This window comes from Ctenocephalides felis, unplaced genomic scaffold, assembly GCF_003426905.1.
Source record: "Ctenocephalides felis isolate EL2017-DRISC unplaced genomic scaffold, ASM342690v1 CF-g0.4_SCAFFOLD_01886, whole genome shotgun sequence".
NCBI classification, from domain to species: domain Eukaryota; kingdom Metazoa; phylum Arthropoda; class Insecta; order Siphonaptera; family Pulicidae; genus Ctenocephalides; species Ctenocephalides felis.
In genome coordinates, this window is record NW_020538040.1 from 41,006,288 (window position 1) to 41,033,358 (window position 27,071).

The window sequence follows — 27,071 nt, forward strand, 5'->3', positions numbered from 1 at the left end:
CGTTTACTCTCTTCTATAGAAGCTGTTCCATCACTTTGGACTTCGTTAACCATTTCCGAATGTTTCATAATTCGACCTATTTCCTCTAACCATCGACTGTCAAGGTCAAATAATCTTTTCATGACAGCGAGTATGTTGCACATTTTTACTTATTTCCTATGTATGTTAGATTTTCATTTAATTACTCTGTAAAGCTCAGTATTTAAGGTTTTTAGACACTTCAAACACTCATTTCTTCGTGACATGACTTCTTGTTCTATTTATTGACACTACTATCTAAACGTCGCATAATAATAGATTTGACAAAGAGAATATGATACATTCATTCACGTGGCGAATTGCATGAATACATTAAATTTTAATATTGTCGAGGGTGGCGAATTGGTTCTCATTATTTTTACATACTAGATTCTCTATATAAGAGTGACATGCTTATAAATTGTTTTTATAAAGTATGTCATGATCAAAGTCAAACAAAAGATCTCATAAAATTATTCTCAGGAAATAAATTTTGTGAACAACTAAAATTGTCAAAAAAAAAAACTAAATTACGCGATGCAAAATTCACACACTTATCACAGCCTGCAGTTTTTCTGTTGAAATCATTCTGAATGCAGTGCACCATTTTTTAATAAATGCCATCTTACATCGATTGACTATGAGAACAATACTCCAGGTATTCCTTCCTAATTACACATAATCGACCACAACTGCCAGGACCACCTTGATCACGTCAAAACACATCCAAGTTTGAATCAATAAAATGTCCATTACTACAAGAAGATATGTCAACAAAATTGACATCGCGTATGCATGTGCCAAGTGGATTCTTGCAAGATACTCGTTTAGAAGACATCGTCTTCTGGTGGTGCTTGCAGGAAAACTCGTTCTTCGCGAAGTCTTCTTCGATGTTTCGCTGCATGTCGGTGCTAAGTTTGGATATTCTAGAGCATTTGGCGATTGTATGCTGGTTGTATTGGAATGTTGAAAAGATGTGCTATTGATCTGAACAGTTTCGTACATGGTTATCTGAAGTTTTGTATAAGGTAACGCTAATAGATAGAATAGTAATAGCAGTAATAGCAATATTTTAATTGTTGATATAAAAATTTAAAATTTGTTTAAAAATAAACGGTCTTGCCGATCTTTATTAAAAACTAATCAGCACTATTTCGAAAAGTGTTTAAATTTTCAAATTGGTTGAAAAAGTTTTCAAATATTAATTACAACTCAACTCCATGATAATGAAAATAAAATAATCATAAATACCTTTTAACAAATGTTAAATTAATTTGAATTAGGCTTCCATTCGACAGTCGGTTGAGGGAAACGGTATCGTGTATCAGTAACATAGCAGTATTAATACCCAAGTTAAAATAGAATTTCAGTTAGGAACAATTCGCATAGAGCTGAAAATTAATACATATGTTAAATATGCCATTATAAGCAAAATGTCAAACTTCACAAAGTATAAGTATATATTATAATAAACAAAACTATCTAACATATTATTTTGATATTGTTTATGGTTTCCGCGGAAAATGGAAAAAACCTTAAAATTCTGTACCTTTTACCTTGAATTAAAAAAAATCGCGGAGGTCGGATCGATGGAACTTTCTAACTTCTTTGTTAATAGATTATTTTCTAACTTCTTTGCTAATAGCTTTTAAATTTAACATCTGTACTACTTTTTAGCTCTATACGATTTTTTTCTAGAGTCGTTTTGTCTCCTTTGTGTTTTTTAGAACCTTGAATATATAATTATGGCAATAAAAGTATAGCTAATCTTTTTATTATAAACTGGATACATTTGCAAAGTAATATTCGCCGCGGTACTTCATACAACTATATAGAAGTTTGTTAAATTAATAATCGAAATATATGATGAAACTTGGTAAGAAACTTAATAAAATGTATATAATATCAGTTTCAAATATAAGCTACATTGTATAATTATATAAAAAACGACGTTTATTCACTTTTATAACTTATCATACAGCCTACGATGTCGGGAAAATATATTACCCTTGTTTATATTTATTTTCTCCAAGAACACAAACAAATAATTACGAGAAAAACAATTTTGTTTTTCCACGAGTTATAAGCATAAGATGAAAAACAGTTTTAATCTGATATCCCTCATGTTTATATTAAGGAATATTGTAATTAGCTACATGTGGTTTTAATTACAGTTTTATTACAAAATTCAAATATTGTAGAAATTGATCCTATTTTTTTCAACGCACTATTTTAATTATATTTGATCTTTTTATATCATTATATTCAAATATATATATATATATATACGTATATATATATATATATATATATATATATATATACTATTACTATGATATTAATTTTTTTATTAAGTAGTTTAATTTTTACAAACGTTTCGAGGCTCGGTTTGACTGATCATCTGTGTAATAATTTTATATTTAATCACTAAAATATGGACTAAAACATTAATGTTATATCACGCTTTAAGAATCTTTCTTGCTTCTGCTAGTGCACACTCCTTTGGATGTCTGGTGAAGTGTATCCTGTATATCATTTTTATGGTTTAATCATCAATATCTCTTGCTGTCTTTTTTACAGAATACTTTAGCGTCTTCCTTTATTATACCTGCAATAATTTTTTAAGAACCTTGTCCGTGCTTCTTTTAAAAATAGTTATCAACAGATCCCCTATGGTCAAATTTATTTTGTCTACTCTTATGTTGACTTGATCATTAGGGACATCACGAATTAACAGAGCATTCGGCTTCAGAAATATTTGTTGATTTTTTATTATTTTATGATCTGAATCCTCCGACAGATGCACTGTGGTTTACTTTTTACTGTTTCATCGGCTGAACTTCATTTTGTATTTCCATGGAAAAAATTGTCTTGGGTTTATATTTAACTTTTATCACAGTAAACTTTTTTCTCGCCCTTTTCTTATATTTGGAGAATTTTGATTTCTTGCTTACTCGCTTGTGTTCCGCCATTTACTTTCTTCTACAGCAGTTGTTTCACCACTTTGGACTTTGTTAACTAACCCACAGATCTATTTTCTCTAACCATTGACGAAGATCAATGAATCCGTCCTTGCATATGTTAAACGTGATGAGCAGAACCTTCGAAGTGGTTAAAAGATGCGGAATGGAAATCAACATCGACAAATCGTAAGATATGAGAATATTGAAACGAGATGAGCTCTTGAGGATAACGGTAAGAAATTGACAAGTAGAAGACGTAGATTACTTCAAGTACTTGGGTTGTCGGATACTGCACCAGACGCATACTGCTCGAGAGAGATCATGGCAAGGATAGCAAGCCAATTCATGAAGAGCATTCATTAAGAAGAGAAAGCTACTGATGAGCAGCAGCATCTCGGGTTGCGAAAGAGACTAATAAATTATGTCTGAATCATAGCTCTGTATGGAAAGGCATGGAAGCTGAGAAAGGCCGACACAAACTATCTAGAAGTTTTGAAATGTGGTGCTGGAGACAAATGGAGTAGACAAAGTGGACAGATAAGGTAACAAATGAAGAAGATCTGAGAAAAGTGGACGAAGAAATAAATCTACAGAGAACGATTTTTAAAAGGAAAGGAAATTGGATCGAATCCATTCAGGCAAAAAGAGTGCCTTCTACATGATGTCGCCAAAGCAAAAATACAAGGACTAAAGGGGTTGCAAAAAAGAAAAATGCAGATTAATGATGACACAAACAAGGGAGGAATGACAAAAATTGATTTTGTGGTACTCTCACACCATGGACCTGCTTTCGGGAAGAATACAATTTATTAATCATGTATGTTAGATTTTGATTTAATGATTTTGTGAAGCTAAATAATTAATGTGATATGACATTTCCTATACTATTTATTGACAGTTCATCCGCGGCGTCTAGATTCACTATGTAAAAGTGACATTTATAAATTGTTTTTATATAGTATGCCATGATCAAAGTCAAACAAAAGATCTCATAAAATTTTTCTCATAAAATAAATTTTGTGAACCATTAAAATTGACAAAAAAACTAAATTACGCGATGCAAAATTCACACACTTATCACAGCCTGCAGTTTATATGTCGAAATCATTCTGAATGCAGTGCACCATTTTTCAATAAATGCCATCTTACATCGATTGACTATGAGGACAATACTCCAGGTATTCCTTCCTAATTACACATAATCGACCACAACTGCCAGGACCACCTTGATCACGTCGGAACACATCCAAGTTTGAATCAATAAAATGTCCATTATTACGAGAAGGCGTGCCAACAAAATTGACATCGCGTATGCATGTGCCAAGTGGATTCTTGCAAGATACTCGTTTAGGCGACATCGGCTTCTGGCGGTGCTTGCAGGAAAACTCGTTCTTGGCGAAGTCTTCTTCGATGTTTCGCTGCATGTCGGCGCTAAGTTTGGATATTCTAGAGCATTTGGCGATTTTATGCTGGTTGCATTGGAATGTTGAAAAGATGTCGTATTGTTCTGAACAGTTTCGTACATGGTTATAGCTGACGTGTTTTATAAGGTAACGCTAATAGATACAATAATAAAAGCACATATATGAAAGTTATTTTAATATTCATCTTATTTTTAATTGTTGATATTCTAAGATCATATGTTTAAAAATAATATATATATATATATATATATATATATATATATATATATCATATTATTGAAGATTCAGTTTAAGATCAATTATTGTTATACTAAATTATATCATGGTGATTGGTCAGAACTTATATGTTGCTATTAGATTGAGTTTTGCTAATAGAATTGGTTTTTCAAGACTATTATCTACCTCTGATAGTGATAGTATCGAAATTTATATTTTTGTTGATCTAATACAGCGTCAAATACCTTTAAGTAACAATTATACTTTTTAACCTAAAAAAAGTATAGGAAATTTATATAATTTATGAAATCAGACAAATAAGAATAGAAAATATATTTATTTTGAATATTTGGCCGTTGTGCGTGTTCTTTTAATTAATAAAAACTTCACAGTAACCATCGATAATAATTTTTCACAAGAGTGAGCACTTAATCAGACAGTCGCTTAATATCTAGAACCGCAAAGTTTAAACTCCAATTAATCACCATACGACAGATTCGCTAATATATTGTCGGAATTAGGTTCTGTGTTTGTCATTTCTATACTGAATAATTAATTAATTCAATTTAAGATTACTGATATAGCACAAACAGCTATTCATCAGGTGAAATGGTTATGAGCTGCGATTACAATGTAGATATTGGATAACAACTGCGCATATGATGTATTTCTGTAAAAAATAGAGATACTGGCTAATTATTATGCAACTTTGACTATACATCAATCATGGCATTGTTGAATTTTGGTTTTGACTGATATTTGTTAGAGATAATAGATTTATTAGTTTTATTGGAAACTAAATTAAATTGATCAAGTTGTCAGAATATTGAAATATTAGTTTAATCTAATAACTATTGTTTACTACGATATCGATCCGGTATTTATTTTTCATATTGGTCTGATGCTGTAGAATTTGGCAATATTTTGTATTCTAATTTATTCTATTATATTTTGTATATTATATATATATATAATATATACATATATATATATATATATATATATATATACTCGTATATATATATATATATATATATATGTATATATATAATTAACGCTTGGTTATTGAATTTGAAACATTTGTACCAATAGGAAAGTAGCAAAATAAATTTTGAAACTAAAACTGGAACATCTAAAACGTTCAGTAAAATTTTGAGGTCACAATGAATAATTAAAAATACTTCGAATAAAGTATAATTTTATTCTACATCGAATAAACCAACCTGCAAACAAAGTTTTTTGCTTTATGAAACTAATTTTGAAACTCATTTAGCAAATTTCCGTAAACATTTTAATATATGCTGTAGCTTTTATATAATCTAAACATGCACTTATTCTGTCACTTCGTCAGTTTTGATGTTGTTATACATATACCTATTTATACAAGTTAAAATTATGTGTAACACAGATGAAAACTTTTTAAATTTTCAAACTAAATTATAACTTAGGTAATTAGACTAGAAAAAAATATTATTTAATGCAAATTATAACTAAATTTTCGAGGTTTCTATATAGGGTAGGGCGGGCACAAAAGTCCAATTTGATTTCGAACAATTATTTTGTGGAAACCAAATCAATTATATCACATAACACATATCAAATAAAAAACTATCTATTCTACTATATTCAGTAGAACTCTCAGCTAATTCATCATTTGTAGAAATGTATTTTTTACTGTCTTCGAAAAACTTGTCACCTTAATATTTTTAGTCCATAGGCGGAGTAAAATGAGACGGCCAGGGGGCAAACAGATTCATTGTCCTATATTCAATTTTATAGGAATTTTACGAAATGAAAAATATAAATTTCATGGGTATACTGAAGAGATTACATTGTATACAACCTTGGTTTGGTATATCGTCAGAAATATTAATCAGCAGAAATGAAATAATTCAATTTATCTCTTGTGGGCTTGCCCGTAGGTAAGCGGTTAAGAGCGACGGGACTTGTTTCAGAGGTCCCGGGTTCGATAACCACTTCGAGCAGCCTGTTGTCAGGCAGCAGTGACAACGATTTTCACTTGGAAATATAGATAGCAATATGTTTCCAAGTGAAAATAGCCCTTGCCCGGCATTGCTGCACCAATAAAATGTCAGCCCTATTAGATTAATTCTAATAATAAAAATCATCAAATATGGATGGATTAGCCATTGGTTTACCATCTAAAAAAATACGAAGGAAGGAGAAGTTTCAGCCCAACAGCTCATAGGACGTAAGGTTCTGATTGCTGTTCAAAAATAATTAAAAAAAAAATCTCTTGTGAAATTACTTTTTTAATTTGATTTACTTTTTTATTTACTATTTGTTATTGTTTGCATCTTTGCCAGGGTATATGTTGAGTTGGTCCTTTTTACCCCATCTACGTGTAAGCTTTTATAGAGGCTAAATAAAAAAACTGAATTGAACTCAAAAATAACAATACATTTTATAATATATGTGAATAACGTATACTTAAAAATTAAATTAAGGTTTTGTAAATTTAACAACAGTGCTCACTTTGAAAAAAAAACAACAACAAACAAAAATTCTTTTGTTATGGATTTTCAAACATTGCCATTTTTCTTTCAATAGTAACATTATAGGTATCGAGGTGATGTCTGGTTACCATTTTTTTCCTCTAGTTTCAAGTATTTTACTAGTAACTTTACTTGTTTATGAGATATCGGTGGTGGATCTTTAAGCAAACCAGCGGACTTTTAAGCCATGCTCTACGTTATATATATATATATATATATATATATATATATATAATCCTAACTATCACTTAACATTTTATAAAAAAAATGTAGAAATACATTGAATTACTATGTATATCAACATTTCTTTAAAACTGTGCGTTATATTTGGATATTTTGTATATTATTTTGATTGACAATAAAACTATGCAAAAAAAAATATTTGGATATTTGAACTATTGTATTGTTTGAAGGAAATTTTACGTGTATTATATTGAAAATATATGCAAGACATGTGAATAAATAATATGTGTTATTTAATTTTTCAGTTGGGAACTGCGAGGATGTCCGTGTTGAGCTGGAGGTGCCAAGGTTCGCGTCTCGCGGCTCCTCCGCGATACTGCGATGTCACCACAGCGTGAAGGCGCGAGACCTGTACAAAGTCGACTGGTTGCGGTCCGACTCGGCATCGACTCCAGCCACTAAGTTCTACCAGTACATCAAGGGAAGGCAACCTCCTTACCGCAACACCACGGTGCCCGGGGCAGAAATCGATGTGAGTAAACACACCTTTGTTCAACTAGAATATAAGAACTTTCGAACAGAACTTCAGCGTTTGAAACTGTTGTGCCACTTTTTTTTAAAAATCAAGCATAATTTTGTTAATTTACCAGAGGGCAGTAAACTAAACGGTGAGCATCCCCACATCACTAGGTTGGTTATGACAGGCATAGATATTAGGGCGGTTCTTAATATAGACATTTTCGAATTTTCTTGCTTCCAAGGGCTCAAATGGTTCCAAATTAATAAAAAACAATTCTCTGAAAGTTTTAGCTCCTAATATTAACTTTTAGATAGTGCGCAATTCAATCAAACTTCGTATGGAAATAGCACGAAACACATCTTGAAAATTTAAAAAAAATTTTTTTTATGTAACTTTGCGACAAATTTTGAATAAAACTTATTCATTTGTTCGCTAAATTATATGTAAAAACATTTTTAAAATTTTTGGAATTTTTTTCATGCTATTTCCATACAAAACTTTGATTGAATTGCGCATAATCTAAAAGACAATATTAAGAGCTAAAACTTTGAGAGAATTGTTTTTTATCAATTTGGAACCATTTGAGCCATTGCAAGCAAGGAAATTCGAAAATGTTCATATTAAGGACTACCCTAATAAATATAGGTTAAAAAGCAATAGGTATAAACAGCAAAATGGTTTATTCTCAGAAATTTTATTGTCAGAAATAATAACACAACATAGCAGAATAATATATAACAACATATAATGAAACATATTTTTTTAAACAAAGTTAACAAGAAATCTTTTTTTCTTGTATTGAATTTTTTCATTTCCATTTTTCTTTCGTATTTTGTCTTAGTTAAGTTAGTTTTTTGTGTTTGTTTACTTTTAATAAGAAAAAGACAAGACCCACAACCACATGTCACAACCGTACCCAACGCACACCTTTGAAAACAAATCATCATTATGACTGGACTAAATTATCTACGCAAAAACTAATTACTGACAATTTACTACTAATGTTCAAGTTACAGAAAAATAACAAGCAAAGTGATCTATGTGCATACAAGTAAGAGTGTTATTATTAAAAATAGTCGAACAAAGAAACTTTTTTGACTCTTTAATAGCAATACGGTCTACAGGTCATGTTAATATAAGGCTCTGACTGAAAGCAATAACGGAACAATCATACTTTCTCTTTTTCCCTTTGGACCCTATCTCAAAATCAGTATAGTTTAGCTCTTATGGCAACTATCACTATTGTAACCTGGCACAACCATACCCAGTCTCCCCTACTCATTGCAGTGAAAATGACAGAAAGTTGGTAATAAAGCTGTTTTTAATATCTTAAATTCAAAATATATTGCGCTGGAATTTAAAATGGGCCACTGTAAATATTCTTTGTAATAGACAATTCATCAGAAATACTATAAAAGTATAAAGGCTTGTTGACGCAAATTACTAAACAAACAAAGCACATTGAATTGAATATAGAGTTTTTTAAAATTAATAGTATGAGTTAAGAAGGTTTTTACTTCATGTATCATAACCCTTTATATCTCTAATAAATATGTGAAGCAAAATAATGCTGAACACATGGACAGTCCATTATTTTAAAATATTACTAGTTAAAACGACTGAAGTTATAATATGGCATTAATATGGCATATTGATATCCATTATGGAAACGATTTATACTGAAAATATAAAATATTTATTGAATTTTCGATATGGATTTACCATTTATTACAAATTTATTCGTTTGGAAAGGTAATATTATATATCTCATAATTGCCATAATATGAGATTTGCAAACATTTTTTCTTTCAATTCATAAAACATAAAATGGATATTAATTGATTAAAGATTTTGGGTTGATGGAATCAACAAGATGTGAGATATTTTCTGAGCAACTTTCTCAGCAAGTGTTGCTGTATGGAAATAATAGTACATTTTTAATTGAATATGTTTAAAGTAATACAAAATTTTAAAATAACAAACATTTACATTTTATAATGAGGAATCTAAATTAAGCAGAGCTGTTCTATTTTATTTTGAATGGAATGCTATATTTTTACATTATTAGTTTGATGATTGTAAGAAGCCTTTAGCGCGTCACTCAATTTTCGTTTTAAATTATTTTAGTATAAGATTAAGATTATTTTTGAGGAATGAGAATAACACGTGGAAATAGTGGTACCATGAGTCTGAATATACTGCTTTTGAAAGTCAATCATTCATCAATTAAAACATATTTAATTGACAATTGAATTTTTTTAATATACTGCTTCTTACTAGTGAATTATATGAATAATAAATCATGAACTGTATGCCATCATTTTTGTGAAATGTGAATATTCGTATAAAATACACATGTTACAGCTTTCTCCATAAGAGAGTATCAAAACATAGAGAGCTATTCCGTTGAACTATATAAACAGAGAAATACAACTCTGAATATCAGGTATTGTGAACTATATCATTTTAGACGTTAATGCCTTTTCTACTCTTATATCAACACTTCAAAAAGCAACTCGTAACGTTTATCATATTTCATAAATATAAATGAGGGCTGTGTCAAAAACTGACATCGGCAAGAGCAAAATTATACGGAAAAATATGAGAAATATATATTTATATGTAGAAGTTATTTCAGAGACGATAATATAGTTGAAGATGTAATAACCCAATTTTGACAAATTTATATTTAAACTAGAGGTTCATAGCTTTGGCGTAATTTAAAATTTTTAAAAACTTTTTTTTGAAGTTTTTAATTATTTTAAAAGCTTTCGTAGCTGTTTTAATTATTTCAGTCTACAAAATTTGTACTTATAATTAAATTTTGGAAATTTTAATATGCTTATGCCTAATGATTATTTTTGGCCGCCAAATCGCATTTTTAAACTCGTTTTGTTGGATTTCCGGAACCGCTGGACCTGCCTTCCCAAAAATTGAACTAATTCTGCGTCAATTTTGTCAATACAAGTGAAAAATTTTCTAAATTGTTCAAATCGGACGCTCCGCTCTCTCATAAACTCAATTGCAATTTTTGGACCTGCTTTTGTTAAAAACTAATCAACACGCATGCTTATTAAATCATTCAAATCGGTTCACCCGTGCTTTTGAAATCGTGGACGAAAATTTGTATCCGAACATATGTACTGCATACATACAAACCCATAAATAATTTTTATGCAAATTTTATTGCTAAGATATGCAAAAATGTTTATTTTTGATTTTTTTTAGATTACTATAACTTACTAAACTGCTGGAAATTAATTATTTGTATATATACGAGAAATTTTAAAAATTAAGATGATATATTTTACATGGATTAAGTTTGTTAATTTGCAAAAATTTTATCTATTTATTCGAAGCGTCTAAAATTTACATTGGCTAGCGGTTAGTGATATCTGAAAATATTAAATAGAGTTAATTGAAAACTTGAAGTATCCTGAAATACATTTTTAAAATTAGTAATAATTTTAAGGCAATATATGCAATCACTTGACTTTATTTTTTACTGTCATTTAAATCATATTTATTTATCTTAAGTATGCTTATTTTATTTTATAAGAGGGTGTTAAATATTTTCTTTATTCTTAAAACAAATATACAAGCTTTGGATTTTTGTGATTCAAAATGCTGTGCTAATTTGATTGTTCTATTATAATTTGAGAATTATCAGCTAAATTTTTTTCTAACGGATTGAATTGTATTAAAAGAATGAATGATAAATTTGTTTAACGTTTTCTCAAAAAATTTAATTCTAAAATATATAAGTCTAAAAGATTTATATTGTTTGTAATACCTATAATATAATTTTATTTCATATTTGCTCACACGTCCAATAAATCGCGTTTAAATTCAAAAATCTCATATCTGTATTATAAATGCTGTTGAGGACATTACCAATCGATAACTGAATATATGCATTCAACTCATACATTCATCGAAACCTCAGTGGAAATAACTTTCCAATATTTGTTGAATAATATGAATATAGGTGTCAGATAAAAAAAGATTTGTATGCTGAGCCATGCATTAGGGTCCACATTCAAACAGGTTTATATTGAGTAGGTTCATTCGTGAGATCGTAAAAACGTAGCAACGGCTTCGTAAAATCAACGAATATTGCTTTTTGCTATAATGAAACTGTAATTGAGACAGCCACAACCAAATAATACATGGGAATCGGGTATAAAATATACTTAATGTTTCTAGGCCTATAAATATAGGGCGGGGCACAAAGGTCCAATTTGACTTTGGGCAATTATATTGTGAACAACAAACCCATTATATTACCATAAATAGTACATATTAAATCTGACTATGTACAGTGTACAGTGTACATTGTACACTAATACGTCCGATACGATATAAAAGTTTCAAATCATTGATCAACTTTTATTGATTATTATTGATTATTTTTAATTACTCGAATTTTGAATTGCGGTACGGGAAGTTCCAGCAATTTGCTTTAAGGCACGATGCCCTAATTACCTTAAGACAGAAGTCCACTTACAGCTAGTTTATTTTTTAATTTGAAATGAATTACGAAAAAATAGCTACATTATTCAACCAACGCAAAACATAAAATTCATTGATGCTTTTTTATAGAGTTAACATTGTAAATAACCTTGATCTGGTATTTGGTCATAAATATTTATCAGCAGAGTTTGGAATAGCTATTTATTTAATTTATCTCTTGTAAAATTGCTTTTTTATAATTTGATTTACATTTGTATTTACTATTTTTTATTGTTCATGCCTTTGCCATGATAAATAAACAATGATCCTTTTTACCCTACCCACATGAAAGCTTTTAAATAGGTTATATAAAAAAGTGTTTTCAAACTCAAGATTAGCAATATATCGTATTAAACAATGAAATAACATTAGTTAAAAATTATATAAGGTCTCGTAAACTAAACAACAGTGCTCACAACCAAAAAACTAACAACGAATGAAAATACTTATGTTTTGGATTTGCCGCTTATCTTTTGGTAGCGAAGTCGTAAGAGGCTTTTCCTCTACTATCTTTTTTCCTCTACTTTCAAATATTGTTGTTAAAAAGTCTTAACTTTTTATGTTTTTGAGATATTGGCGAAGGAACTTTCCAAGTAGTATTCATGGTTGTTTGGTGACTAAATTTTTACAAATTAAATAAAATTATTATCGCTTGATTTCAACCATTTATTAATATCATCAAAATCTTGAAATAATTTATTCCTTGCTTGTATAGGTATATTTTTATTTCAATATAGTGCTGTATTAAATGCACAATACACTTTATATATCGTGCACTTAATACAACAAACAAGTATTTAATTTAATTAATTCTTAACAATGCTCATCGTTCAAAATAAGTTCAAAACTGCAGAAGTTACAGTGCGCTTTGTAATTTATAGCTATTAATTAATTGTGTAGTGGAATTTTCAATTAGCGCTTGGACATTGAAATAATTTATATCAGTAATATTACAAATATCGTAACAGCCATGAATTTATTGCGCTGGAAATATAATATTGGGTGGACAAATGAACTGAAAATAGAGATAATTGTTATTGCATGTTATAGAGGTTTATCCTGTTTATACAATATTTTGTAATAGCATGAAAATAGCTCTCTAAAATTTGTTTTTTACAAGTATTTGAAAATTCAACGTAAGTGTCCGCATTTATCGTGTCTTACGAAATTATTTCGGCTTTTAAAAAATGATATCTGGGCGTAGACAAGATAATCAGTTACAATCATATTAATTAATTGGTAAAAGTGGGTTAAGCCGTTCTTTCGTAAATATCGCCTATAAATATTTTGTTAATAATAAATAAAAATTTCATAAAATAATTTTTTGAATATTTTTAAATGTTCGAAATTTGTTTTAGAACAAAATACCTCTTACACGTAGTTTATTTCATTGAACTCTAAAAAATGTTTATACTCGTATAGTGTAGGACAATGCACGAAGGCCCAATTTGGCTTTGAGCAATTATATTGTGAAAATCCAAATAAACCAATTACATTACAGCAAATAACACATATCAAACAAAAAACTATCTGACTATGTTCAGTAAAACCCCCAACTAATTCATCATTATAAAAATGTGCTTTTTTTGCTGTTTTTCAAAAGTTTATCACCTGGTCCTCTTCACTCCATAAGCGGAGTAATATGGGACGGCCAAAGATTAAACAGGTCCAATTTTTTCTAATTTTAAAGTATTTTTTCGAAAAAATAGCTACATTATTCAACCAGTGTCAAATCTAAATTTCATGGGTACATTTTTCACAGAGATAACTCTGTATATAACCTTGATCTGATATGTTATCATAAAAATTTATCAGCAGAGTTGAAATAACTATTTATTTGGCTTGTAAAATTTCTTTTTTAACCATCTTTCACCATTTCATTTAGTTTTTATTGGTGTTTACACATTTGACAAGGTAAAGGTTCAGTTGGTTTTTTTAACCTACTTACGTAGAAACTTTTATAAAGGTTATATAAAAGAAACATTGAATTTAACTTAAAATTAACAATACATCTTATAAAACAATTAAATAACGTGTACAGAAACAAATATATTAAGGCCTCGTAAACTAAACAACAGTGCTCACAACCGAAAAAACTAACAACCAAAGAAAATACTTTTGATATAGTTTTTCGAATATTGATGTTATAGTTGTAAGAATTAAGGTAATTTTACCCTTTAGATTCAAATAGGGCCGTGGAATAGTATAACTTAAAAGTTCTATGCTTTGCTTGTTTTTGAGATAACGATGGTGGACCTTTTTAGCCGCGGACTTTAGGCCTCGCTCTATACTCAGCTCATATATATATATATATATATATATATATATATATATATATATATATATTTATTTATATATACATATACATGAAGTGAGTAGATTTATAACTCGGTTCAGGAAAGTATAATATAATGTGAGAGGTTTTCACGTTGTCATTTCACGCCACAATGCCCGAGATGGCTATTTTCATTCAATTTGAAATATATTTTGGGCATATATATATATATATATATATATATATATATATATATATATAAACTTAATTGCATCAATATCATTAAAACAATTAACCATTATTTAATATGGAATTTAATAACAATTATCGCGTTAATGTGTTGAGAGAATGTGTGGAGAGTAAAATTTGAATCCACCACGTGAATAAAGCATTAAGGGCATGTACGGTATTCTTGCCCTTGATAACATCATAAAAATCTATGAGCCGCTGTTTTGGACGCAGCTTGAAATAGAATTTTCGCTCGGAGTACCCGTATATATAGCGAACGGACTTAATTGACAAAACCCCGCCATTCGGTACTATTCCACGGCCAGGAGTTTACCAAAGCGATACGACTATATTGGAAATTTATTAATAATTGATCCATTGATTGGAATCGTCGACCACAATTTAGGAATTACTTTTAAGCATAAATTGAAATCATCAAACTCTATATATAAATAATTATTTATATCATGGGGTAGGCATTTATACTCGGAAAACTTTGTTGTTGATGGACGTGATGAACAATGTTGTCAAAGTTTTGTGTGGTTTTCAAATATTTAATAATAACGGAAAATAATTGTTGCGGCTGATTGGCGTTTTATCATTTAATTTTCTGTAAGTACAGTTTTTTCTATACAATGTAATTATAGAATTATTGGAAAGCAAATGTAAATTATAAATCATGTATGTATGTAGCTGCTGATTACACAGGTCCACAAAAAAATGTGTGTATTGGGTGTGCGCCATTTATTTTTCAATATAGTTTCTACCGCTTAACACAAATCTTGGGGTCAAATGGCAAAAAAATTGAATTTTTATTTAAAAATGACAAAATCTCCTATCCTATCTTATAGTGTTTCTGCATGATATTTAAAATCTTAAAACTTTTGTCATTTCCTGGCCCTAAGACTATTGAGTATTCACTTTATTAAGTTTTTTTGTAGAATACAACCGTAATTTGCTGCTATATTTTCAAATATTCAATTGCAAACATATTTGCAGATTAGCCAGGAACAATGTGGAGTAAAAATGTTTGCAAATTGCTGAAACTTCCGTATCAAAAAAAAATTTTTTTTAAGATTAACATTTTTGAAAAAAAATTACTCTGAAAAATTAGATTTTTGAGAAACTATAAATGTTTAACAAAACTTTTTGAAGAAAAGTGTATTTTGAAATATTTTGGAAATTCTGAACTTTTTTTTCAAAGCAATCGTACTGCTTTAACTGCATAGAGACGAAATATCGAAGCGCGTAAGAGCCGCGCCGTCGTCTAATGGATAAGCATTGGTACGGAACTCATAGAAATGTAAAAAAAATTATACTTATCGTTAAAATCTCAATAAAATATTTGATAATTTGATGTGCATATGTCAAATGATCATTTTTGACCGCCAGATGGCATTTTTTTTTTACTTTTTTTACTAGATCTCCAAAACCGCTAGACCTGCCTTCATGAACATTTTGATTTGAAAAATTGATTTGATTTTCTGAATTATTCAAATCGGACGCTCCGTTCTCTTAAAATCTGAGTTACGGTTTTTGGCACTTTTTGCCCCATATCTTCGGAACGGCTAGAGCTGCCTTCGCCAAAAACTAATCAGCTCTTTCTCAATACGAATCGAATGTTCCCGAAATCGTCGACGAAAATTTGTATCCGAACACACATACACACACGCACACACATACATCCATTTTTTCTAAGGTATGTCAAAATATTTAGAAACCTCTGAAACATAAATATATATAAAAAAATTATTTTCGATTATTTTGCGATTACTATAACTTACCCTACGGGAAGTTAAAAATTTACATAGGGTCATAGTGACTTTATTAGATAATTTAGTTAAAAATGTTTCAATAAAATGGTTTCAATGAAACATTTTTGTTTTGCCATAATTCCTGAATAAACTAGTGGGCGCATGGCATCGTGCCTTAAGACAAATTGCTGGAACTTCCCGTACCAAAAATTATTATTTTTTTTAAAAACGATTAACATACTCGGTATGACTAACATGTCCCTATATTAAATCTTTTTTCTACATGACATGTAGAACTTCTTGTCGTCAGACACATATGACTGACATGGCAATTCTTGTGTTAATTTAGTTCGGATGACGATTATTTATTAATATAATTCCAAGACATCTTATGGGGCATTTAATTAATCATGTAATCTCTAGACATTTAAAAACCAATTATTTACATCATTTAATTTGGTCCATCCTGTAATTTAGTTCGATTGCCGATTTTATATGAAATATAATTCCCAGTTGAAATGATATAAATAACAGTTTGTGTAGCTTTTGAATAATAATGTGAACCTTAGATAATATTTTGAATCATTTTCTCTGCTAGTGTCGTATCGTTTTACTTTATATTCTGCGAGGCCTGTGAGATTAAATTATATCAGAGAAAATCCTTAAGCCTCAGCCGTAATTGAAACCCTAATTTAGTAATTTATCTAAATGCCACAAGCTGCTATTACATATATAAGGGTATACCAAAAATTATTACGCAAACGTTTGTTCCCAACGTAAAGTTTGCTATTAGTACAGAAACTTTATGGATAAATAACGCTTGCCAAAGATCAGTAATAATTGTTTCTTTAACTTTTGTATATACTTTTCTGATATTCGGGCAATGATACATGTTATATGTTTTCGGCATTTTTTAAATGAAGATGTAAAAGGTTTTGTTAATGACTTTTAATCATATCCTAAATATGTAAGTAAAAATTTTAATAGTTGAGTGTGGAACTCCGTGAATGGGATAGATTCTTAGAGAAAGTTAGCACAATCCCAAGAAGATATTTTTGATTTTTTATAATATCTTGTAGAAAATAAAAGCAGTAGGGTAGGGCGGGGCTAGTTGAGCATAGGGGCAAGTTGAGCAATCGAAATATCTCGAAAACTATTCACCGTCCATTTAGGCATCATATGGCGGAAAGATAGAGGTTTGGGAGAAATAAACATCCCGCGATCGCTAGTAGCCGCTGGATAAATGAGTGAGGCTCACGGGCGTTTTGTTTATTTTGAGACCAAAAAGTAAAAAAGTCATTCATCACGAGTTTTCGTCTAGTTTAGTCAAATGTTATTTAATTTTAACCAGGTAAATTTTATTCTTCCATATAATTATAGTACTTTTAATATGCACAGAGATTCTGAGTATAATTCTCACGGTTTTTTTATAAACTCACTTTTATTTTGAAATTCCGAGTTGGGGCTAGTTGAGCATAGTTGCTAAACTTGTTCTGTCACTAGGACAATTACCATTAACTTCAAGAAATTAATTATTATTTTTGAGATTTAAGCTAAGTCTATGAGTAATCATATAAAGAAATAATGATTTTAAACAAAAATACTGAATATATTGGTAAAATAATTCCTAAGTTAATTAATCCTTAAATATTCAAAGCAAATTACTATAAGTTTTGTTTTCTCTGTCAATAAAGACTATAAATATAGAACTGGTTATTAAAAACTTATTTTATTTCATTACTGATCGACATTGAACCTATAATTTTATTATACTTTCTTAGTGCTCAACTTGCCCCACCTATGGGGTACATTGAGCATACTTTACTTTTTGCATTCAAACAGCTGTAGCTTTTAAATATTACTTATTACCAAAAACTAGTATTAACACTTTTGTTATGCGATAAACAACAAATCCATTAAGCCGTATAGCAATTTATTGAGACTTTTCATTGAGGAGCTACATCCGTTTAAGTAAAAATTTGCTCAACTAGCCCCTCCCTACCCTAGTTTGCAGATGGTATGAATATTGTATAAATGATTTACTACGTTTTTAAAAGTGGTTCGGAATAAATTGTGGTGAGGAGACTGGGTACGGTTGTACCATGGTAAACTATATAGATTTTAAGATAAATTATCTCTCTAAAATGAGATAGATGAATTATGATTGTTCTAAAAAATTCCCAATATTTCTTTCGGTCAGTACCTTAGATTAACGTGATCTGTAGACAGCATTGCTTTAAACGAGTCAAAAATAAGTTTTCATGTTCGATTTCTTTTGATAATTAATGTTTCTTGTATGAGAGGCAGATAAATTTGTTTTTTTTTTGCTGCAAGTTGAACATTAGTAATTATTTACCAGCAATTAGTTTTTGCTTATTGTTATGATTTGTTTTCAAAAGTATGCGTTGGGTACGGTTGAGTCATGTATTTCTAGTCCTTTTTGGGTGAAGAAAAAACATTTAAAAAATCCAACTTAACTACGACAAATTACGAAAGAGAAATGACAAGAAAATCTTAATATAAGGAAAAAAAGATTTCACAAAAAATTTTCGTTAACTTTGCTTAAAAAATTATGTGTTGTTATATTTTATTGTTAAGCTTTGTTTAAATGGTTATGTTGTGCTATGTTAAAAATGTGTCAAAAATCTAAAGTGTCGATGTCAAACAAAGTTTTGATATACAAATCAATACTTAAACCCATTTGGACCTATGGCATTCAGCTCTGGGGCACGGCCAGCCACTCAAATATAGAGATCTTACAGAGGTTCCTAAATAAAATGCTTAGGCAAATTGCCAACGCACCAAAATACACCCAACTGGTTATTCTATGATGAACTGGGTGTCTCTTTCATTAAAGAAGAGATTCCTAGACTTTGTTTAAAGTACCCTGTCTTTTTCAACATTTTCATCTGTCCTTACGGATGTGGACGCTTGTGACAATTGTCCTTGTATAATTTGATTTTATGGCTAATTCATTGTATTTAAGGAAAATTAATACTTTCACGTAGACAAATATTCAAATTACCATTGAATTCACTTTTTTCCAGCTAACTGGTAAATTAACAAAATTACGGGCTGATCAAAAAAAGGTGGCACAACCACAACCAGTCAGTCTTTCCTACTAAAAATAAATATTTTATTAAATATAGTTTTATTAGAGATTTGCTATTAGAGCAACTAGTTTATAGGTGTGATGGAGCTAGATTTAGAATCCTGGACTAGTAAAATTGCACAAGATTATATAAGAAATCGTTTTGGTAAATTTGTTACCTACGAAATATAAGTGACTGTGTTACGAAACTAACAGTGATTAAAATAATTTTAACATAATTACGTGCCATGTGCCATTTAACTTTTCTCATTCGCAAGATGATTTTGATTTATTTCAACTATGTCGTGATGATAAAACATGACTGTGAGCTTTATTTTCCCATATCTGTTGGTGATATCGCGTTTAGTTTATGTGTACAGATGAAATGCGTTGCGTATCTCAACTTTGTTTGAGCAAATAAAATTTGTCGCCAACTATGTGTGCATGGAAGTTCTACATAAACAGGGATATCAAAGTTCAGTATCGCTTTTTGCGCACTCGCTGCAGATTAATTTGCAGGAGGTGTATGCTAAGAACTTTAACTTTGCATATTGCACGTGTAACTTATCACTTAACTTTAGCAGTTAAACAAAAAATAAATATACATGTGTGCGCAAAACATGACATAGGTACTTTGCGCTTGTCATGAACTTTCTTGAAGTTATTCTTGTCATACTACATATTTAAATATCTACCTAAAAGTTTCAGATGAAAACACAACAAACAATGTTTGCATATAATATTTTTTTCAATAATATATGAAGATTACAGGTGAAAATACCAAGCTAGGGGGTAGAGCGGGGCTTAAATGTTTACGGGTAAAAAGGCTTTGTACCAATATCTGAAATTTAAAGCAATTAAAGTATAAAATTTTCTACCGATACTATTTTAAAGTGCATGGCAGAAAATGTGAAACCAGCCATCATCTTCATTCTTACGACGTTGCTATCAGGTGATATTTGGACATATATGAATATTCATAACAAAAGTATTTTATTCGTCGGTAGTTTTTTTGATTTTGGGCTCTCATTTAGTTTGATACCCGAATATTTTTTTAATATACATTATAGTTGTTTTGTAAGATGTATTGTTATTTTCAAGTTGTATTAAACAGTTTTTTGTTTATTTTATTTTTAAACAACTTATAAAATCTTAACAATCAAAAATAAAATGAATATTAAATAACTTCAATACTTACACTACTATTATTCTATTTATTAGTGATCCCTTATACACACTCTTCAGCGAATCCTGTCAGCCCTCTACCTAGACCCGATCCTGGACATCCTGGACATCCACATCATCTTAACACTTCAATACAACCAGCACACAATCGCCAAATGCTTTACAGTACTCAAACTTAGCGCCGACATGCAGCGAAACATCGAAGACTTCGCCAAGAACGAGTTTTCCTGAAAGCACCACCAGAAGACGATGTCGACTAAACGAGTATCTTGCAAGAAACCACTTGGCACATCCATACGCGATGTCAATTTTGTTGGCACGCATTCTCGTAGTAATGGACATTTTATTGATTCAAACTTGGATGTGTTTCGACGTGATCAAGGTGGTCCTGGCAGTTGTGGTCGATTATGTGTAATTAGTAAGGAATACCTGGAGTATTGTCCTCATAGTCAATCGATGTATGGATGCATTTATTAAAGAATGGTGTACTGCATGCAGGATGAGTTTGACAGAAAAACTGTAGGCGTGAGCATGTGATTTTTGCATCGCGAAATTTAATTTTTTTGCAATTTTAATTGTGCATAAAATTTATTTCATGAAAATAATTGATCACTTTTATATAAAATAATGAAAAATCTAAAAAAAATGAAAAAAATGAAAAAAAAAAAAAAAAAAAAAAAAAAAAAGTGTTTCATTATACTCTGAAATAGTGGTCTATCAAAGAATAATTGCTGAATAATCATAACCAATAATCAGAACCAATTGCTGAAATTCGAAAAAAAAATAGTTATTGTCGGAGACGGAGCGTGCAGTAAAACTTGTTTGCTGATTGTATTTAGCAAAGATCAATTTTCAGAAGTATATGTCCCAACTGTTTTTGAAAATTATGTGGCTGACATCTAAATCGATGGAAAACATGTGGAACTTACCCTTTGGAACACCGCGGGACAAGTATGATCACTTGCGACCTCTCAGTTATCCTGATACTGATGTCATTCTGATGTGTTTTTCTGTCGACTCTCCGGACTCATTAGAAAATATTCCAGAAAAAATGAGGTGAAACACCTTTGTTCATCTGTACCTATTATTCTTGTTGGAAATAAGAAATATTTATGCAATGACCCAAACACAATCAAAAAGTTAAGTCAGATGAAACAGGAACCCGTAAAGCCACAGAACGGGCGTGCCATAGCCGAGAAGATAAAATGCCTTTGCATATTTAGAATGCTCTGCTAAATCAGAAGGAGTATGGGAAGTTTTTGAGACCGCCACAAGAGCCGCATTACAAGTAAAAAAAGACAAGAAGAATCGGTGTTTGCTCTTGTAGATTCAATATTTATTGTTATACTGCCTAAATGCAAATTTAACAATATTTGATGCATCGATTAGCTATTTGTTCGGCACAGGATAAAGGATGATATTGGAATTGATTTCCTTTTGTTTTTGCAGTAAATTGAATTTTACTGGTTTTAATAGTTTATGCACATCATAATGTTTGATGATTATTAGATTTGTAAAGTGTCTACAGATAGACTGTACTATGCAACAGCGTCGAGTAAAGGCAGTGCGATTAACAATTTTAAAATCAATATTATGAGATAATTTTGATTAATTATATTACGATTGTGAAATTTATTATATATATATATATATATATATATATATATATATATGTGTGTGTTATTTTGTCATAAATTACGTCAGAAATGCAAGCGATGTATCCTGTCCACTATATTAAATAAATAAAATTACCTATGTTTTACTATTATTTAACTTTTTTTTATTATTATTAACTTATTGAATTCCATACTTTTTGAACTCTTTAATATGGTAATCTAATGTTTAATTTTTAGATAACTTTGTAAGCAATACTAAATATCATAATCAAATGCCAACAATGTTTTGAAGCTATACATAACCCATGATGCGCAAATATTTTTATCTTAGAGCGTTTTCATATCTAGTGTTTATTTTTACGTAAACTTTTATGATAAATAATAAATTTGATATTAAAGGACATATTAAAGAAATAAATTAAATAATGAACAACTGTTGTGAAATTAGTTTTACTTGATTCGGTAGAGAAATAGTTATAGCAACTATCCATCTTTATTTCGTAGAAATATAATCAGTGAATCAATAAAGAACAAAATTGAAATACAATATAAGAAGTATGTATAAGAGGCACTATGTGTCATTAAATTCTATTCAAAAAGAGTTCTACGAGGGTTATACTAGCGCAATGTTGAACTTTCTCAGTAAAATACGGAGTATAAAAGCAAAATATAATATATACGTGGGCGCATATAAAGATATTACTTTATTATATAGTTAATGGTATAAAATGGTGCTGCTCTAGTTTTAACTACCACTTCGTGTAACTTGTTACTAAAATAATAAACCCCATAGCGTAAGTGCGTTGCACAAGCAAAGTTCAAATTGAAGAAATAGGAAAAGTAATGAATAACTTTTGCATATTCAGCACACCGGTTGCAATTTCTATTATTTTAAAACTTGTGTAAATACTGCAACAAGTATTTAATAGAAACATGTATTTGATAGGTGAAAAATGACATAACTTTTGCAAACTGTTACCTGGGTCCTGTTAAATGCTCGTTAATGTTACAGCTGTGGGTAATTACCAAGTTTGTTTAGAACTAGTGAACAAAACCGAGACTCGAGCATAAAGGAAAACTTTTATTAGATTATACTGGTCTAAAGAACTACAAAAGTGCTTACTGGCAACATAACTTTAAACTATATATTTTAGTAGAGCCATCGACTGGGCATTTCGCGTTAAAGGAATACAAGCGCTCAAATAGATTTCGTTTTAATATCTTCCTGCAAGATCATGGCAAGGAACTTCCTGAGCTGAATTGATGATCACTAAAGTGAAACCTTTTACTAGTGCTACTGATTGAAATGTTGTTTGTGAAGAAGTATTAATATAAACACAGGATGGAATTTTAAAATTTTAGCTGCATTAGTTAACGATTGTAAAAAATAAATAATAATATAAGCTTTGGTCTTTAATTATATAATATTTTTTATTATTTGAGTACTAATTCTATTTATTAATCAAATATAAAGCATTTATTTATTAATATAATAAAAAGAAATATTATTGTAGGAAGAATTCAATATTGAATTTTTTGAACAAAAGTTTTTTGAATAATGACCAGTTTAACAGTTTCAAAATCACTGAAAAATTTCATAATCATTTCATTGAAACATTATGCATATAAAAATTGAACTAAAATGTCTTTCTGACATTTTTAATCTATTTGTGAAAAATAAAAACTTCTTTCAAAATTTTGAAAAAATCTTTAAAATTTCCAATTATCATCTAGTAGTAGAATAGTTATAAATTCAGCCTAATAGCCAAAATGAATTGTAGGTGTTAACTCTTATATAAACTTAAATTAAATTCTCTAAGTGTAAGGGAAGTACGAATAAAATAACATGGTGTTTTGATTTTTAAGGATATTTATTTAAATGATATTATCATAACCAGTTTCAATCGTTTTTACTCATCTTTGGTTTAATGACTACCAGTAAAATAATATTCTAATTAAGTATGAACTATTATAACATATTTATTGAGGAAAAATTCAACCTATTACAAAAACCATTATAGTACGGACAAAATGACATATATGTATAGTAAGTGCAACCTGATTTGTTAATATTTTAGAAAACTGTTTATAATAAATTGTTTGGTGCTCTTTAGCGCAACAAGTATGAACCCAGAGGGTTCAACTCATACATCGTAACCAATCTTCTTATTTTTACTTTTACTTTTTACCAGAGGACCTTTTGTCCTGTTTTTAACAATTATTTCTTGCATATATGGCGTACAAGTGAAAATTCAAACACCTTTCACAAGTTTTAAGTTTTTATTCTTGGCTATTTCGTTTATTGAATAAGTATGTCATTTTGTCTGAAATTGAAAACAAATGAGTTATTGTTAAAAAATATATCAAACACCTGATTATTGCAATAAAATTGATCGAACTCATTAAAACTGGCATAATTTAATTGATTTTAATTGAAAGAATTAGAAATATCAATAAACAGGTTCATATAAGATCATGAGAAAACCACCCTCAAAATAAAATTTTGAATGTGCAAAACATTTGAAATGATTAGTGCGGCAAGAGTGTGACAATGACGCTCAACATCTGACAGTATTGTGATTTTGGCTTTCTTCATGTTATACCGTCGCGAAAATGTCAATAAAACTAGCCTTTTCTTAAATTAGGTCATTGTGTCATTTCATCCATATTTACACATGTTTCCGTTTTTTTCTTATATTTTAAAACTAGCCACAAGAATTTTCAAGTTTCAAGTCTGGGATTTGGATGAAACTGCGCATGGCAATAAACTTATTAGTCAATACAATGTTATTAGTCAAACTCAAAAATTGAGTAAACTTTAGCAGGTAGATTCAAAAACAAAGTTTTCTTATTTTTTATTTTTGAACAGCAATCAGAACTAGTGTTAGAAGTATCGAGGCAAAGTATCGATACCGAGTACTGAAAAAAGAATCGAGGCAGACTATCGATTCCAAAAAAGTATCGTGGCAAAAGTATCGATACTACTCAGTATCGAGTACTTTTCATCAAAATCAAACATAAGTGCAGAAAGATTTAAAACTCACTACAGATCGAATTACAATATTATGATAAATTCTATTGCCTGTATTTGATGCTGTTAAATCAGCATCATTTTCAATATTTTGAGAAGTTCAAAACAATAATTTTTTGATACTAAAAAGAAAAATGCTCATTAATTAAAAAATAGTATCGTTTTGTGACGAAAGTATTCATTTATGAATTTAGTATCGGCTAATTTATATCACACAGAAAAATACTCATTAATTAAAAAATAGTATTGTTTTGTGACAAAAGTATTCATTTATGAATTTAGTATCGGCTAATTTATATCACAAAGAAAAATACTCATTAATTAAAAAAAAAGTATTGTTTTGTGACAAAAGTATTCATTTATGAATTTAGTACCGGCTAATTTATATCACAAAGAAAAATACTCATTAATTAAAAAATAGTATTGTTTTGTGACAAAAGTATTCATTTATGAATTTAGTATAGGCTAATTTATATCACAAAGAAAAATACTCATTATTTAAAAAAAGAGTATTGTTTTGTGACAAAAGTATTCATTTGTGAATTCAGTATCGGCTAATTTATATCACAAAGAAAAATACTCATTAATTAAAAAAATATATTGTTTTGTGACAAAAGTATTCATTTATGAATTTAGTATCGACTAATTTATATCACAAAGAAAAATACTTATTAATTAAAAAAAAAGTATTGTTTTGTGACAAAAGTATTCATTTATAATTATAATGTCGGCTAATTTATATCAAAAAGAATTTATTATTTTAGAAAAAACAAGTATCGGCTTTAAATATTAGAATCGGAATTATAATAATTTTAATGGAAATACTTAGCGATTATAAAATAGTATTTATTTTAGAAAAAACAAGTATCGTCTTTAAAAATTAAAATCGGAATTATAATAATTTTAATGGAAATACTTAGTGATTATGAAGTAGTATTTATTTTAGAAAAAAAGTATCGGCTTTAAAAATTAGAATCGGAAATCGAATGTCTTAATAAATTATTTAACCAAAGTTGGTTGCGTGACAATTTCGCAGATAAGGTTTTTGCATATAACATACAAAATTTATTATCGTTGATAAACATATGTTCTCGGGGGTAATAGAAATTATATTATCGACGAACGTAATCTTAAACTCTAATTCTTTTATTTATTGTTAATCATTGGCTTCGAACTAGGGGCATTCATAAACATTTTCTTTAACAAAAACCATATCGCACTCGACTTATCGCTTCTTTCGTTCGTTATCTATGAAGAGCGGTGCCGCCACGACAAAAAAAGAATGTGTGGTGTTCATAAAATGCGGTCGAACTTTTGGTGGGGTCAAAAAATATAGCCGATACTTTTTGAGTAGAATCGGCGCAAAGTATCGATACCGCCAAAAGAATCGACCCGAAGTATCGATTCCAAAAGTACTCATTATCGAAATCAAAGTATCGATACTTACTCAGTATCGATACTATCGTTCTAACACTAATCAGAACCCAATAATCCTATAAGCTGTTGTGCTGATTTGACTTAATACTAGTCTGTTTGACA

The 27,071-nt window shown here is 29.5% G+C and overlaps 1 protein-coding gene and 1 pseudogene across 1 annotated transcript in view; both read left to right on the plus strand.

Annotated features, from left to right (window-relative positions):
- LOC113374961 overlaps nucleotides 1-27,071 on the plus strand; it is a 728,862-nt gene that overhangs the window by 662,203 nt on the left and 39,588 nt on the right. Inside the window, exon 5 of the mRNA XM_026614918.1 lies at nucleotides 7,626-7,852. Coding sequence (XP_026470703.1) covers nucleotides 7,626-7,852 — 227 coding nt within the window. The remainder of the gene's footprint in view (nucleotides 1-7,625; nucleotides 7,853-27,071) is intronic.
- LOC113378190 lies at nucleotides 21,135-22,212 on the plus strand (annotated as a pseudogene).